The 13,764-nt window shown below is 36.7% G+C and overlaps 1 protein-coding gene across 1 annotated transcript in view; it reads right to left on the bottom strand.

Annotated features, from left to right (window-relative positions):
* NAV3 (neuron navigator 3) overlaps positions 1-13,764 on the bottom strand; it is a gene marked incomplete at its 5' end in the record, with an annotated part of 142,797 nt that overhangs the window by 97,555 nt on the left and 31,478 nt on the right. Inside the window, 2 exons of the mRNA XM_006877704.1 lie at positions 2,677-2,754; positions 6,949-6,972. Of these exons, the coding sequence (XP_006877766.1) occupies positions 2,677-2,754; positions 6,949-6,972 (102 nt within the window). The remainder of the gene's footprint in view (positions 1-2,676; positions 2,755-6,948; positions 6,973-13,764) is intronic.

Below are 13,764 nucleotides of genomic sequence, written 5' to 3'. Positions count from 1 at the left end.
TCAGCCATGTTACAAGGGGTTTTACAGATACATGGCTATTCTTCAGTGTTGCATAGTATTCCACTGTGTGTGTGTTCCAATGTTTGTTTACCCATTCTTCCACTGAGGGACATTTAGGGTGTCTCCATCATTTTGCTATTGTGAATAGTGTTGCTATGAACATGGGTGCATATATCTACTTCTGTAATGAACATCAGTGTGCATATATTTATTCACGTGTTTTGTTTTGTTTTTAAATAATATACATGTGTTTCTTCCTAGTAAAATAATTGTAAAGTTATTTGTAGATTGGCCAAATGCTATTATGTATAGAGGCTATTTATCATACCAACGTCTGAGTGATATGCCTAAGCCTACCAAACAGACATTTAAAAAGTAAAATAAAACCCTAAGGAATAGTTTCAAGATACTGTTATGTGTATAGGTAATCCAGCACATAGCATCTATCATTGTGTCTTTTTTTCATTGCAGTCAAACACAATCCAGCATGTTTCTGGCATTTACATTGCTCTGGGTCCACGAGCTGCTCCTCGGAAATCCTATATAGGGTCACAAAAAGTTGGAGCCAACTCAATGGCACTTAGCAACAATAATGACCTCTGTATGGGAGAACAGTGACTCTGTAGAATACGCACTGTACTTACTGCTAACCATAAGGTTGGCAGTTCTAGCCCATCAGCCTCTCATCAAGAGAAAAATAAAGCTTTCTGCTCCCATAAAGCATTATAGCCTTGTAAACCCTATACAGGAATGCTGTGATTCTGAAATGACTGAGCAGCACTTAACAACAAAAACAAATATCCTCTGAGCACAAATTTAAGAACCTAGAAAATGGTGCTTTACACTACTATACATCTAATCTGTATTATAAAATTTATAGTTGTCTCTGAACCATTTCTTTAAAACTTTTCCTTAGAAATAAAATACAGCTTAAGTTATACTGTCATCTTCAAATATTATCTAAGCAATTCTTTAAAAACTGCTATTATTTTTAAGCATTCCTTAACAACATGTATGAACTCCTGGTGTGGCGCTGTGGGTACTGCACTGGACTGCAAGGTTGGTTTGAACTGAAAGGTCAGCAGTTCAAGCTCACCAGTAACTTCTCGGAAACCCTATACAGAGTCACTATGAGTCGGAACTGACTCGGTGGCACTTAACAGCAACATGTGTAAATATAAATGTAATCATCCAAAATTAATTTGATTTTCCTAGAGATAGAATGATAAAATATATTGAAATTCAGTGTTTATATTAATGCCTTATGAATAAGATGGCTAACATATCCTGTGGAATTTAAATTATACAATGAAAAGGCAGAAAAGAAGTAAGCTTTTGTATTTGGAAAAGTCTTTATTCTATCCACATCCAATGGTCCTACACACTATCACTCATGCTAAGCCATCCTTTATCTAGGAGATAGGAAACTCAATGGAGTTGTGGAGTGGTAGGAATGGTGAGACAGGAAACACGTCTGTAACTTTACTGTGGAACTGAACTGACAACTAAGTAGTGAGTATAGCACGACATAAGGCAAAATAGCATGGGTGTTTTTACCCTCCTCTGTTACTTCTAACACTACTTTTCCTTAGGACTCGGTACACTGCCATATGTTCTACTTTATTATTCTACATCTACTCTGAGTACTAAGGGGCTGTGGTAGCGTAGTGGTTACGAGTTGGGCTGCTTAATTCAAGGTCAGCAGTTCAAAACTACCAGCAGCTCCAAGGGAGAAAGATGAGGCTTTCTACTCTTGTAAAGATTTACAGCCTTGGAAACCCTATTCACGGGTGATATGAGTTGGAACCGACTCCACAACACATAAGCAACCAACTAAACCATCTCTGAGTACTCCTTGGAACATGAGAAGATATTCAGTAATTGTTGCTATAATTGAGAGTCTCAATTATTATAATTTTTGGCCATTCTGAAGTCAGTAAAAGCATGTCATTCTAAACTTCTATGAGTAGTCAGATGAGGTTTCTCAAGAGAATGGTGTCTCATCTGGAGCCCTGGTGTGGTGCTATACATAGGATAAGCACTGGACCACAAAGTCAGTTTGAGCTGCAAGGTCAGTGGTTCTAACCCACCCGGCACTCCTCATAAACTCTAGACAGGGTGGATATGAGTCAGAACTGACTAGATGACACTAAATAACAATGCTTCATCTACAACGTAGGTAAACTATCCAAATTGAGAATTATTTATATTTTTAGTTAACTGAATGCTCATGAAATTAAGCTGAAGGATACAAAGGACATGGATATTTTAACTTCCAAAGTCACACACTATCATCTCTTACTGTATCTTCATTTCAGAGAGACATATATACGGAGAGTGACAAAAAGTAAGTAAAAAAGAAGCAGCCCTAATAGTAGTTAACACTGTATTTCTAATCTTATTATAAAACAAGAATCCATTTTAATAAAAGCACAATTCCTCATCAGAATAAGTTTACATTTTAAGCCTCATCTTTCTCCCAGGGGACGGATGGTAGATTCTAACTGCAGACCTGAGTATACAGAAAAACTTCACTTTACATGAACAACACTATTCAATGATTTATGCCTCTTTTGAAGGGTCATTTAAAGTTTGTAACTATGTTACAAGACTTACCCAATTTTACTATAAAAATCTGTTTCCATGTTGTTATTTTTTAAAAAAAGGAAGACTTACGTTCGCTGAAAGCTGAGATGTAAGAGTAGCAACTTTTTCTTGAGATGCAACTAGCTCTCTCCGCAGTTTATGGATTTGCTGAGTATAATTAAAAAATAGCAACAACAAAAAATATCCATTAAACTTTATTTAAAACAAATAATTCAGTCCACAAATAAAATACTATAGTTAGCACATTTTATCTTGATTATATCAGCACCAACTCCTGAAAATAAAGAAGTCTGAATACTAGCTACACAGTAACAAATGCCATTTATAAGGAGAGGGGAAAATGCCTAAATTCTAAGATGAGACTTAGATTTGTAAATTAAAGGGTGTTCACTTTTTCTATTTGCCATCCCAGTCTGATTTAAGAGGCAGTTTACATTATTTATTCTTCTTTCTCTATAATTTTGTAGTAATAAATTCAGGTAGAAATTTTGTTCTTTTAGTAAATAAATATATACGCATTACACATACATGAGTCCTGGTGTCGTACTGTTGGATAAGCAAAGGACTACTAACTGCAAGGTCCAGTTCAAACCCACCAGTCACTCTTCAGGAACTCTATACAGGGTTGATATGAATCAGCAACACATATATACCTGTGGTGGGGTGGTGGGGGTGTGCTGTCGAGTCGGTTCTGACTCATAGTGACCCTGTATAGGGTTTCCAAGGTTGTAAATTTTTACAGGAGCAGAAAGCCTCATCTTTCTCCCATGGAATAGCTGACAGATTTGAACTGCAGACCTTGCTGTTAGCCGCTCACTATAGCAGTACATACCTAATACATATATAAAATACATGTAAAATATCATGGAATACCTTTTGACTGGCTAAAGTTTTAATGACTTCTCAGATCTTTAGTGCCATTTTGTCTGCAAATGAAATTTAGAGTAGAAATGCTTTTTTTTTTTTTTTACTTTATAGATGGTTGTTGTTGTTGTGTGTGGTCAAGTCACTTCAGACTCATAGTGACTCTGTATAGGGTTTCCAAGGCTGCAAATCTTTACAGGCATAGAGAGCCTTATCTTTTCCCCAAGTTTATAGATTAGCCACAGTTTTAAAGCCAGACAAAAACCACAGCAAAACTTTACAATTAACACCATAAGCTTGGAGTCTCTGGGTGGTGCCAATGGTTAATGTGCTCAGTTGGTAACAGAAAGATTGGTGATTTGAGCCTACCTACATGAAGTCCTGGTGTGGTGCTGTGGGTTAATGCGCCACACTGCAAAACCGTTTGAACTACAATGTCGGTGGTTCAAACTCACCAGTCGCTCCTTGGAAATCCTATACAGGGTCGCTATGGGTCGGAACCAACTCGACGGCACTCAACAACAACAACAACACATTCCTCAACTGAAAGGTGTAATGATCTCCCCATGAAAATTTAACCATTTAAAATCCTATCCTGACACACATGGGATTGTCATGTCATGCACTAGGCTGCTAAGGGATGTGGCAAGTCTACTTGTATAAAGATTTACAACTTGGAAACTCAATGGGCAGTTCTGTTCTGCTGTGTCTGTTGGGCCACCACCAGTCAGAATGGACTCAATGCCATGGACAAGTGTGTTAGGTTTATGCTTTTCTTCTCAGATCTATAGCTCTTCAACAAGAACTCAATTGCTGTAGTTGCAATTTTCGAAAGCTATTTCAGTTTAAAAACATTTCTGACATAGATAATTAGCAGTCTTTTCCCCCCCTTCTCTTCTACACTGAAATCAGGTTGGCAGTTCCAAACTACCGGCCGTTCCCGTGGGAGCAAGATGAGGCTTTCTGCTCCCATAAAGATTACAGCCTCGGAAACCCTGGTACAGAGTCACTGAGTCGGAACCAACTTCACGGCACTCAACAACAAACACTGAAATCCACTATGGAGAAATATTAAAATGTTGGTCTAAATAATTTTCAAAACCAATTTAGGAAGAATCAATATTAGATTCTGTGGAACACAAGTGGTGTTCACTTTTAAGAGACAATACAAAAGAAGGGATTTCTAAACTGAAAATGAAATAGCAGACATTTACATAATTTCAGCAAATATTAATCCATCTCACCATATATTTTAAAAGGTGATACATCTCAGTACAAAATAGTATTTGGGTTGCATTCATATTATGATGACCACAATCAGTCCCCCAAACTGCACTTTGTATATTTTTAAGTGAATCCATTTTTAAAAGCCTTTCCCCACTTAATAGTCTCTATATAAAATGGTCCCATGCCCCTTAAAATATAATCCAGGGAAATTTATAATAAAGTAAATTATTATCTAAACCATGACTCATCCATTATGGGCAAGAATGAGAAAAAGGGAGTTGGGTAACTGCAATAGAGCAAATAGATGTAGCATTTGTAGATCTCAGCAGCTATATGCTAGAAGCTTTATCATATCCATGTGATGGAAGTAAAAATAGTGAACAAAACATCAGAGCAAACCTATTCCCACCATGTCAGTTCCGATGCAAGCGGTTTCCGAGATAGTATATCTCACAGGAGCACACATCCTCATCTTTCTCTTTCAGAGCAACTGGAGGTTTGAAGCACCTACCTTCTGGTTAACAAGCCAATGCCTACCTCACAATGCCACCAGGGCTCATTAAAAATAGTTTGTTGTTGTTGTTGTTGTTAAGTGCTGTCGAGTTGATTCCAACCCATAGCAACCCTATACAGGGTTTCCGAGGAGCAGCTGGTGAGCTTGAACTGCCAACCTAGCAGTTCAAACAGCTTTGCAGTCTGATGTATTAACCCACAGTGCCACACCAGGACAATACTTAAAATTCATATTCACTCTTTGGTCTAGCAATGATAAATATTAAATTGCTATAATCAATACTTTTTGCAGTATTTTTAGAAATAGAATTCATTTTACTCTAAAAGTCTAGTGTAAAAGACTTCAAAGGAATGAGCTTATCTGCAAAGACCGGTGCCATGACATTTTTCTCTGTGGTTTGGTTCCTTAGTGTAAACCAATCAAATAGTTATTTTCTCATCCTGAATCGGGTCCTAATTAAAGCCCTCATGCTCTCCTTGGCCAGGACAACTGGCCACATATTTATGTAGAAATAACTGTTCTCTACACTCTGCAGTTTGATTTGTGTATGATTGCAACAATGTGTGGTTGTATGGAATATGTGGGATTGGAACCATATTCCACACTAGATTTGTCAAATCACTATTAGAGGCAACAAGGTCGTGGTATAGAAAAGATGAGCTGGGATGCTGCTGTCTTTTATTGTGGGTACCTAGAGTTTAAAATTTAACAGTCCATAGATCCTACACAGATGGTCTCACAAACTGGGAAAGGAGACTGTTAATAAAAGAGAAAGAGCACACAATCATTCATTCATCAAAGGTTTAATGCTATTATTCAAGACATTTGAACATATTAAGTTCTGGTGTAGTGTTGTAGGAGAAGGGCTGGGCAACAAGGTTAGTTTGAATCACAACGTGGGTGGTTCAAACTTACCAGCGGCTCCATGGAGACCCTCTACAGCGTCACTATGAGTTGGACGTGTCTCCTGGACACTTAACAACGACAACTAAAGACATTTTATTAAGTGATGAATTCGGTGTAACAGTGGGTGATCAAAGAGCTCAGCTGCTAACCAAAAGGTCAGTGATATGAACCCAATAGTGGGTTCACAGGAGAACAATGTGACAGTCAGCTTTGATAAAGACTTGTTGTTGTTGTGAAGTGCTGTCAAGTCGGTTCCGACCCATAGCAGCCCTGTATAGGGTTTCCAAGGAGCAGCTGGTGAGCTTGAACCGCTGACCTTGCAGTTCAAATGGCTTTGCAGTCTGACACATTAACCCACAGAGCCGCACCAGGTATCCGCATAAAGACTTAGAACCTTATAAATACTATGGGGCGGTTCTACTCTTACCTCTAGGGTTGCTATGAATTGGAATAGATTCTGTGACCACAGGTTTTGTTTGGAGTTCAAACTATAGTCAAGAATATGAAAGGTGAATTTGTTCTTAAAACGTCCTTACATTTTCATTTAGGAAAACATATCCCAGACCATTTTTCTAATTGCTAGGTCACTACTGTTAGTGGTCCTGGAGAGTTCTGCTATTGTGTCATAGAGCCCCCTAGTGGTAACAACACTCATTTCATCACAAACATAAAACTATAATTGTTAATATAAAAATGCTACAAGGATTGTACATGTAGAAAATGTTGAATCAGTGTATGCATGCTTTGCTGTTTATATTTTCAGCATCAACAAAAAATAAAATTATTTTTATAAGAAATTTAATTACTAGGAAAAATATTCTAAGGCTTACCTCTGAATGAGCCTTTTCTTCAGCCTGTAAAAGGAAGAAAAAATAATGTTACTACAACAAATTAATGGCAATTTATTTTTCACATACAAATAAGTAAAAATAACTTTTTCACATATTGAACATAAGATTCATGTAAAATATACCAATATAGTAGATTAAAATAGTGTAAATACGTTTTAGGATTTCACGTGAATAATTCTTTACATAGAAGCCATGATGTTTTAAACATATAGGTTATTTGATTCATGGATATGTAATATGCCCTAAAGGTAGAAAATGCTGTTGTTGTTAAATGCTTTCCGAGTCAGTTACCACTCGTGGTGCTGGTGGTGGTTATGAGCCATGGAGTAGGTTCCGGCTCATAGTGACTCTGTATAGGGTTTCTGAGGCTGTAAGTCTTTACGTGGAACAGCTGGTTTTTGAACTGCTGACCTTGAGGTTAGCTGCCTGACTCATAACCACTATGCTACCAGAGGTCCTACCACTCATAGGTTTCTGAGGTTGTAAATCTTTGTGAGAGCATAAAACCTCAGATAATTACTTAATGTTTAGCTCACTGCATGACCAGGGAGCCTCATTACAATATCTGACATCCAAACCCTAGACAATAAAAAACAGAATAATTTTTAAATGATAGTTAAAATAAAGAGGGATGAAAGGAAAATAGAAGATTGGGGCTGTTTATAGCTTGTTTGTTTTCCTTACAGGTTGTAGGAAATGAACTCTCATGGGCTTTAAGAGATCTACTGCAAAGTTTATAGGTCAGAATTTTATTCTGTAATTTAGAGGGCATATAAAGAATGCCAGATATATTTAGAAGGAAAAAACAAACAAAACTGGTCTCACCGATAACCAAATTTCAAGCATATTAGTTTATTTTTCATTTTTTAACTGCCCTAAAAACTGCTGGAGTCCTGGTGTGGCTTTATAGGATAAGCACTTGACCAACAGGTTGGTTTGAACTGCAAGGTCAGTGGTTCAGACTCAGACTGCTCCTCAGAAACCCTGTTAGGAGTTGGGACTGACTCAAAAGTTCTTAGAGCAACGTTTATCACTATATTTTTGTACAAATAATGCACATTGCACTTTATTACAACAACCCCCTTGTATGCTAGTTTCTTATGTGTACTATGCGTGTTATGTATGCATGTTATTTAGATGGAAATGTTCCATGCAAAAATATAATAATTAAGCTTATTAGGCTTTACATCATCAGTATTAAGGTGGTAATAAAAGAGATTGATAAAAATCTTTAGCTGGGAAGTTTATGGAAATGAGGACAGATGGGGGAACTTGCAGGGTGCTTTTGGCCTTAGTTTTAGAAATCTCTTAGCTCTGTTTTCCTTCCTCATGCTACACTGTAAAATGCAAGTAAATGAGTTATGTGCTGCATTACAATTGGGAAGCTCCTCATTCTGGAAAAAGTTGGGGAATGCATAATATTATTGAAACACTGCAACTCTATTCATTGCTTTAGTAGATCCAAAGCTGAACACAATTTCTTAGTCCTGGTGTGGCACTATGGGTTAATGCACTGGATTGCAAGTTCATTTGAATGGCAAAGCTGGTTGTTCAAGTGTACCAGCTGCTCCTCAGAAACCTATATATACATGGTCACTATGAGTTGGAACAAAAAAACAACTCCACTGCACTCAACAACAACATCTCTATGCTGGGTGCATTTCCTAATTACTGCATTGTTATGTAAATGACATGCATATCATAGAGGATTTGCAAAAAGCACAACCCCCTCAGGCATCAGTTTCCCTTGTACATTATGCATGCCATTTATATGGTGTGTTACATGTGGACAAAAAAGCTGGTACTTGATAAAAATGTACTTGAGTTGCTTTGTCGTTTTTCAGAAAATATAAAATAAAGCAAAGTGATATCATTGCCTTAATTACATATTATATTGTTATTAAAATTACATAATTTTAATATATTACAAATATATTCAGAGAATATATTTTCTGATAAGCATGTTTTAACATGAATTTTGTATATCCTATACCTTGAAGTGCTGGTGTGGCCCTGTAGGGTAAGCACTGGATCACCAGGTTGGTTTGAACCTCGAGGTCAGCAGTTCAAAATCACCTGTTGCTCCTCAGAAACCCTATATAGGGTTGCTATGAGTCAGAACTGACTTGATGGCACTTAACAACAAAAACAACATACCTCACCTTGGGGTGTACTGTGGATCCACATGCTAAGCTCTGGATCTTGAACCAAAAGGTTAGTGATTGGAGCTCACTAGGTGCTTGGAGAAAGATAAGAGTTTCTGCTCTGGCAAAGATTAAAGCCTCCAAAACCCTATACAGGGTCTCAATGAGTGGGAACCTACTCAAAGCACTTATCACAAACAATAACATACCTTCCCTAAGGAGTTCTGGTAGTGCTATGGGTTAGGCACTGGGCTGCTAACTGCAAAGTAAGCGGTTCAAACCTACTAATCATTCTGTAGGAGAACTAGAGGCTGTCTGCTCCCATAAAGATTTATGCTCTTGGAAACCCTATATGGGGTCGCTGTATGTCGGAATCGACTCAGTGGCAGTGGGTTGGTTTTTTGGCTTATATCTTTCCTAGTTTTAAACAAATACTGGATGATTAATAACTGTTGTTGTTAAGTGCCATTGAGTCGGTTCTGATTCATAGTAAACCTGTATAAGACTTTGAAGGACAAGTAGGTTTGAACTACCAACTTGTAGTTAGCTGTCCAGTGCTTATCCTCTATTATCACACCAGGGTGGAGTGGTCACATAATAGAGTGGTTTATTGGTAGAATCCTACTAGCCTTTATTGGAGTCCTTGTGTGGTGCTGTAGGATAAGCACTGGACTGCAAGGTTCAAATCCACCAGCCGCTTCTAGGACACACTATATTGGGTGACTATGAGTCTGAACTGACTTGACAGTGCTAATCAACACCAGTCTTTATGAAAAATCTGTAAGTTTCAAAAAATAAATGTTGGCATAAAGTTTGAAAATTGTACATCTTGATTCTAGCTTTTAGGTGGTGATTTAAATAAAAAATTTTGATCATTTCAATGTCTCATTACAATTATCTTTTTGCATCAAAGGTAGGGAAATAATTTTAAAATAAAAAATTCATAAAATAAGAAGAAATTTAAAGATTGTTTGCCTTAAAATGTGGCACAAGTAATTGTCTATTAGTTTCTCTTGATACTTAAATAAGTACTTTTCATATTTTACTTTTGGATTATTTTACCCACATTCTGCTTTCAGGATTTCTAGGAGTAACACTGATAATCCTCATCATCATGAAGTGCTATTGAGTTGGACAGGGTTTACAAGAAGCGGCTGTTGTGTGTGAACTGCTGATCTTGTTCAAACTGACCTCTTGGTCCAGTGCTTATCCTACAGTGCCACATCAGGACTCCATATAACACTGATAAATAATAAATAATATGTTTAGGTGAAAAAAAAACAACGAAGTGATTCTACTTTAACAAAGCAGTTAAGAAAGACACGGCTTTCTTTCATTTTAAGAAATAGCAAATATGTTACATATACTAGTGGTAAGCATAACATTATGTACTAATTATATATATGCCATATATAATTACCTTCCCCATTGCTGATTTTAAAAAAAAAAATTATCACCTTCTTTTCTCCTTATCCTTTCATAATTAATGTTATTAATACTAGGCAAGTGTTATCATAAAGTTGATACACTAGAATATTAATATTGTATTTCTTTCAGTGTTTTAGGCACTGGGATTAATGACATGATAGAATTTGATTACTTGTCATTTTAAAATAGTAGTTTGAAACAGGTCCAGTGTTATGAAGAATGTTAAATAATATAAAACATGTTGCCTAAATAAAAATGTATCAATCTACTTTTGTAAGTCACTTACTGGCTATTCATTTATCCATCCCCTCTAACTTAATAATCTAGAAAAAAATATTTTATTTGCTATCAGATATATGTTGGAGTCCTGGTGTGGCACTGCAGGATAAACACTGGACTGCTTACTGCAAAGGGAGTGGTTCAAATCCTTGGAAACCCTATACAGGTCACTATGAATGGGAACATACTTGACCGCACACAACAACATATGTTAGACAAATTTCAAGGGATCAATAATGAGTCAAACATCATCATTATTTTTTTTGCATGAAAACAAAAAAAAAAAAGATTCTAAGTACAAAATGGGTTCAATAAAGTTTTTCATAAGCTTATTTAACCAGTCAAAAATAATCTATTGCAGGTAAAAAATATTCAAGGCATACTAAAAGTAAAAAGTATTCTGGATATTAAAACATATACAATAATACGCACACATACATATACAGCCTTTTGGGCTTTTAGTTGCCTACTTTTGATAGAGAAATGGATCCTGAAGAGAATTCCTGCTGTATTCTTGTAGGAGAAGCAATGAACAAAAAGGTCAGTGGTTCAATTTCATCAGTCACTCCTCAGAAACTCCATACAGAGTCACTAAGAGAGGGAACTAATCGGATGACTACTTAATAACAAACAACATGAAAAAAAGCTAACCAAAAGATGGGCAGTTTAAACCCACCAGCTCCTCCTCAGAAATCCTATACAGTGTCTCTATGAGTTGAAATCAATTCCACAACACTTAACAACAACAATGACAAAAAGCAACAACACAATGATTAACAACCACCTACACTTCCTTTTGGTTAGGAAGAAGAGAAGAGAGGATAAAGCCTGTAAAACTATCTGCCAACATCTCAAGAGACGGATATCAGACAATTTCAGTGTTGGAGGCATTTCAACACAGTGTTCCCAGATATTCTAATTCACTAAAAATTTAGAAATTTGAATATTTGGTAAAAGCTCTAGATTTCATACATTTTTCATTTGTCAACAGTAACATCTTGACAAATCAGACTGAGCATGTGTCTTGCAACCAGTTTTTAACTTCCTTGAATCTTTCTGCGAAAATCTTCTATAACATGATTTGTATAATTTTATAATATACCTTTAAAGGATTACCAGATTATAATTTTTAGAGACTTATAAAAATTACATATGATAAAAGAAACGTTCTTATAGAATTTGTTAGACTGCTGATTTTAAACATCAACATTCTTTTTATCATGTTAACTTTAGTCAATTACATTTTAATATTTTTTAAGCCAAACTTATAGTTGTAGGATTTTATAGTGCTAGAGTATAGCACACTTTATGTTCAAGGTTAATGATAACAGTAGTTTTAATTTTACAGTACTAAGCTAACTCCTGGGTGTGGTGCTGTAGGAAAAACCCTTGACCACAAGGTCAGTTTGAACCCCAAAGTTGGTGGTGAAAATTCACCAGTCGTTCCTCGGAAACCTTATACAAGGTTGCTATGAGTTGAAACTGATTTGACAGAACTTAACAACAACAGCAATCTTTGCCATCACTTATCTGTCAGTTTGTTGTACGGTGATGGCTTGTATGCAGGTGAATGCTGGAAGCTATGCCACCAGTATTTTAAATACCAGCAAGGTCACTTGTGGTGCAGAGGTTTCAGCAGAGCTTCCAAACTAAGACAGGCTAGGAAGAAGGAGACGCATATTATTTCTGAATAGTCACTGTTCATAGGTTTTAGCCATTGAGAACACTGTCTGCTGTAATACCTGAAGATGAGACCCTTAGGTTGGAAGGCACTCAAATTATGACTAGGGAAAAGTTGTCTCCTCAAAGAAGAACAGGCTTTAATGACACGAATGGAGCAAACCCTGTGAGGCCTTCATTTATTGATGATGCACAACTCAAAATGAGAAAACACGGCAGCAAGCATCCATTAATAATCAAAGGATGTAATGTATGAAGTAGGATTCTAGGGCAGCTGTAAGCTGTCAAAAATGAAATGGAACTCATAAAGATTGATACCTAGGCATTAGTGAGCTGAAATGGACTGGTATGGGTCATTTTGAATAGGACAATCATATAGTGTGATATATGATTGTATACATTACAATAAGTACATATTACTGGGAATGACAAATTGAAGAGGAATGATTTCACATTCATTCTAAAAAAGAGTATTCCAAGATCTATCTTGAAGTGCAATGCTGTTTGTGATAGGATAATATCCATACAGTGGTGTAGTGCTGTAAGACAAGCACTGGGATGCTAACCACAAGGTCAATGATTCAAATCCACGAGCTGCTCCTTGGAAAACTTATGCAGGGTTGATGTGAATCAGAACCTACTTGATGGCACTAACAATAGCAAGAAGTCCAGCTAATACCACTATTATTCAAATTTATACACTAACCATTAAAACCAGTGATGATTAAAATGAAGAATTCTATCAACTTCTGTTTGAAACTGATCAAACATGCAATCAAGATGCATTGATAATTACTGGTACTGGAAGGCAAAAGTTGGAAACAAAGAAGATGGATTAGTAGATAGAAACAGGGCCTTGGTGAGAAAAATGATGCTGGAGATGACATGAAAAATTTTTTGCAAATACCTCTTTTTAACAAGGTAAAAGGTCCATACACATGGACATCACCAGATGGAATACACAGGAATCAAACTGACTACATCTGTGAGAAGAGATGATGAAGGAGATCTATATCATTTGTCAAAAATGGCCAAGCGCCAACTGTGGAGCAGACAATCAATTGCTCAGAGGCAAGTTCAGACTGAAACTGAAGAAAATTAAAACAAGTACATGAGAGCCAAAGTATGACTCTGAACACGACGGTGGTGTGCCGTGGAGTCGGTTCCGACTCATAGCTACCCTGTACAGGGCTTTCGAGGCTGTAAATCTTTATGGGAGCAGAAAGCCTCATCTTTCTCCCGCAGAACAGCTGGTAGTTTTGAA

This window comes from Chrysochloris asiatica, unplaced genomic scaffold (assembly GCF_000296735.1).
Source record: "Chrysochloris asiatica unplaced genomic scaffold, ChrAsi1.0 scaffold00560, whole genome shotgun sequence".
Lineage (NCBI taxonomy): Eukaryota > Metazoa > Chordata > Mammalia > Afrosoricida > Chrysochloridae > Chrysochloris > Chrysochloris asiatica.
This window is presented reverse-complemented; position numbering and strand designations above follow the sequence as displayed.